Raw genomic sequence first — 4,416 nt, forward strand, 5'->3', positions numbered from 1 at the left:
TAAACACTCAATTTTCAGTTAAAGGCATTTCATTATTGAATTCAGTGATGTCATTGTCTAGCTCAGTTCAGTTTAAATAGTATCTGTGAAATCAAATTGACGATAATCGCTAGAAACTATTTGAGGGACACTCAAATAGTTGAGTGTCCCCAACTGAGCAAGCCAGAGGCGACGGCGGCAAGGAACCAAAACTCCTTCTGTGACAGAATGGAGAAAAAAACCTTGGGAGAAACCAGGCTCAGTCGAGGGGCCGGTTATCCTCTGGCCAGGATATTTATTGTTTATTTAAATGCATAAATGTATTATATTTCTATTTTTATATTGTTGCCATTTCTAACAATAATAGTATTATGTAGTTCAGTATTTTACTATATTTTTAGTTATTTTATTTTTATTGTATTTTAAGTCGAGGTCTTCACTTCATCGAAATGTTCTTGTATGAACCAGCAATAAGACAACATTTATTTTTTATAAGCCTACATTTCACAAGTGAAGCATTTAGATTGAATAATTGTGTTTTTTGCTCTTCGTTTTAAACTTTGCAGACGGTCCCTATCTTGCACTATTACATTATAATAAGGTCTATCAGTTACAATACCTTCAGGCAGATTAAAACACATAAAACACATTGTGTGTTCTCTTCTACATTTGAAAACAATTAGAAGTATGTTTCTTGTCATTGGGATAAATCGTAAAAGAACTATTGAAGATTTCCGAGGCTGAATCTCTGACAAATGTAAAACGTCAAACATCGAACCAGCTTTATATAGGTAAATATAAAGCTATCTGACAGACATAAGGCTGCATTACTTGATAACATATATTACCTCGTCAGCATTAGTTTATGGAAGCTGAACGGGGTGCGTTTCTATGGAGTCAATTTAAAGCAACATATATATATATATATATATATATATATATATATGCAAAAGAATAAAGTTTTGCAAAAGAAAATACAATTTTGCAAAATAAAAATAAATTATTGAGAGAAAAAAATTTAGTTTTGAAAACAGAAATAAAGAATTGCAAAAATTAAGATATAATTTATTGCAAAAATCAATGACAGTTATAAAAGAAGCTTATGAACTTTGATTCTATTTTATCTCTGCAACACATATTTTCCATGCTTACACCTACTTTTAATAATTTGCAATGCTCCATTTATTTTGCGTTTCAGTCAAGCCTGAGCTCACAATACCGTTTTCATTTCATTTTCAAATAGAATCAAAGTTCATAACCTTATTTTACAATTGTCATTGATTTTTGCAATGAATAATATCTTAATTTGTGCAATTCTTTATTTCTGTTTGCAAAACTTTATTTTCTGTTTGCAAAACTTTATTATCTGTTTACAAAACTTTATTTTCTTTTGCATATATATATATATATATATATGTGGCATTAAATTGACTCCATACACCTTTCCCGAAAACAACTATGGCCGGAAGTTCTGTCGTTCCCAATACGATGCTTTTGGGAAACACGCACCCCGGGATGTTTCTTGAGCTGAGTCACCACTTCTCAGAAACACGGCGAGACGGTTAGCTAATGTTAGCTCGTTCACATCTACAAAACAAAACAAAAAAAGCCCGTGCAAAACACAAGCTCGGAAAAACGGAGAAATAACGGGAGCTACGTTCAACACCAAGTTCGGCAAGATCTTTGTCGTTAGTACACCTATATAACGCAACAGTTACCACAAAATGTGTTTCTGTCAGAAAATAGCCTATCGAATATTTTGAAGTAGTTTTTTTTATATATATAGTCTATAAATACGCGACGAAGTACATAACTCCTTCTCAACATTTAACGATGTAAGAACTTGGTTATATTATAGGATACTATAGGCTAAATAAACCTTTTTTTGCCTAACTCCTGGTTTTTCCAGTATCTGGGTGTAAGTCAATGAACTGCACCTACTGTACCCTTTGTTTAGCTCATTGTAACAATATATATAAGTGAATAGAAACTAATATTGACCTGGTCCTCACCACCCAAATGTTGGTAACCTAAATCATTCAACAAAGTATGCATGACTTTCTTTCTTGTGCAGAACATAAAAAGACTCTTTAAAGAATGTCGGGGCCCAAAAACAACACTGAACCCATGGCTTTCGTTTTATGGACAAACTCACTTTAAGATGGTTGGTTTAAGTAGACCTATACATTCCTTAAACCTCCCTTTATAATTCATTGGCAAGTAAATGATGTAAGCTGACGTTTCATAGTAATGTCTACTTCGCTTAAACTTTCATTTGCTCATAAAGACCCTCCCCTTTGCAAAGCTATAAAATGAGCACCGAAACTGGCACGCCATTTCATTCACCTCCTGATCAAAGATGGATCTGCAAATCTCAGTTTTTCTTCTGTTCGTTCTTTTCACTGCAGGTACAAAGAGTGTTTATAATGTTATGGGTACAATTATGAGTGTCTCTCTCACTATCTTTCTCTCTTTTGTTACTAAAGGACACTCCTTCAGCTGTTATGATTGTAAGAGTTTGACCGGTTCTTGTTCAGATCAAAAGCTAAAAACATGTCCCAGTGGATTTTCCAAGTGCATGAGTTTTACAACAGTGACTCAAGCTGGTAAGTCTAATATGATGGATTGAAATTCAGGTTATTTTTGACTGATGGAGATGCTGGTGGGGTCAATTTTTGATTTTTGCTATTTCATTTGTTCCTCTCAGATTGTTATGCTAACAGTATAATTTGTATTAAAACTATTGAGAACTGGTCTTACCTGAATCATTCATGTTTTAGGTAACGTGAAGTATAAAGATTGCGCTGCTGACTGTGCAATTGGGTCCATGAACATCGGCGCTGTAAAGACATCTTTTGCGTGCTGTGACACAGACCAGTGTAACGTCCAAGATGCTCCAGGTATTGTACTTTACTGACCATGCAAAAAAACACTAATTTTACTTCCAACGGACATCAGAAAATACAATACACTCTTAAAAAATAAAGGTGCTTCACGATGCCATAGAAGAACCTTTTTGTCTAAATGGTTCCATACAGAACATTTAACATCTGAAGAACCTTTCTGTTTCACAAAACAAAGCTTTGTGGCGAAAAAAGGTTCTTCAGATTATAAAAAGGTAAGAAAGGGGTGGTTCTTGACTGAATGGTTCTTTGTGGCACCTAAAATGGTTCTTCTATGGCATTGCTGTGAAGAACTTTTTGAACATTTACATTTATTCATTTAGCTGACGCTTTTATCCAAAGCGACTTACAATTGCTATATATGTCAGAGGTCGCACGCCTCTGGAGCAACTAGGGGTTAAGTGTCTTGCTCAGGGACACATTGGTGTCTCACAGTGGATTCGAACCCGGGTCTCCCACACCAAAGGCATGTGTGCCATCACCACCCCATGAAGCGCCTTTATTACGAGGTGCAGCTTGTCAGTTGTGAATTGACTGAATGGAGCACCTAACGCAGTGTTATACCATTATATGTTATATTTTGTACAGACTATAACTCTAATGTCCCCAATGGAAAGAAATGTTACTCTTGTGATGAGAAGGTCTGCTCAAACATACTGAGCTGTTCAGGGAGCGAAGACCGCTGCTTTAAAGCAACAGGTGAGAATCTGGAAAAGAAAAAATCATTATTATCTCTCTGATGTTTGAGATCACATACAGATCACATTTACCTATTTCCAGCTTAGACTAACCTGTTTTCTCTCTTTTCATCAGGGACTTTGGAAGGCCGATCGTTGGCTATAAAAGGCTGTGTCTCTAAATCTATTTGTGATGTTGAAACATCATTTAGAGGTGTTGAGAATGCCTCATGCTGTTCAGGGAACCTGTGTAACGGTGCTGAGAGCGTCACTCAGAGCTTCCTGTTCCTCTGCTGTTCTCTGCTCTCCTTCATCCTGCTGCACTGAATCCAGCAGCTCTTCACATTCTACAATCACTCACAGAATATAGAGCTTACTTTCTTTGTACTATACATATTTAGTGTGTTTCTATGATTTTTTGCTGTGACATTCTGATGTGACATTTTACGAATTAAAAGACTACAATTAATACTACAACCTGTCATGCAGTAAAAAAGTCATAAATATTTACTACAAAGTAATTAATTATCACACATGCTTATTCTGAATATAATGATATTTAGAATAAGCATGTGTGATAATTATTTAATTATTCAAACAAGACAAACTCTTTAGTTTTTCCTGAGTTTTGTTTATATAGCAATATCTGCATTCCCTCTGAAAGGAATCCTGTTCAGTTACTGATCATGAACGCAATATGGGAAAAATATAGATGTAGGCCTATGTTGAGAAGTAAAATACATTTGTCAATATTTTTCACTCAGTATATTTTTAATTAGTAGCTGCCCCCTAATTATTCGAGGAGAAGAGTGACGAAAATTGTATTAGTCAATTATCAACAAAACGTTGTGTTTCAG

At 35.1% G+C, this 4,416-nt stretch overlaps 1 protein-coding gene across 1 annotated transcript; it reads left to right on the plus strand.

The window, feature by feature from the left end:
• The first annotated feature begins 2,471 nt into the window (after positions 1-2,471).
• LOC306856451 (urokinase plasminogen activator surface receptor-like) lies at positions 2,472-4,416 on the plus strand. The gene is made up of 4 exons (XM_079395745.1): positions 2,472-2,585; positions 2,760-2,879; positions 3,471-3,581; positions 3,696-4,416. Exons 1-4 carry the CDS (start codon positions 2,558-2,560, stop codon positions 3,884-3,886), a joined length of 450 nt encoding a protein of 149 aa, XP_079251871.1. The 5' UTR covers positions 2,472-2,557; the 3' UTR covers positions 3,887-4,416.

Source organism: Barbus barbus, assembly GCF_936440315.1.
Source record: "Barbus barbus genome assembly, chromosome: 36".
In the NCBI taxonomy this organism is placed as follows: Eukaryota; Metazoa; Chordata; class Actinopteri; order Cypriniformes; family Cyprinidae; genus Barbus; species Barbus barbus.

Bases quoted from the DNA above. Each gene is read 5' to 3' on its own strand.
- LOC306856451 (XM_079395745.1), top strand. From the start codon at position 2,558: ATGAGTTTTACAACAGTGACTCAAGCTG. The intron at 2,586-2,759 runs GTAAGTCTAATA...TTCATGTTTTAG, and splicing joins TACAACAGTGACTCAAGCTG to GTAACGTGAAGTATAAAGAT. The intron at 3,582-3,695 runs GTGAGAATCTGG...TCTTTTCATCAG, and splicing joins CCGCTGCTTTAAAGCAACAG to GGACTTTGGAAGGCCGATCG.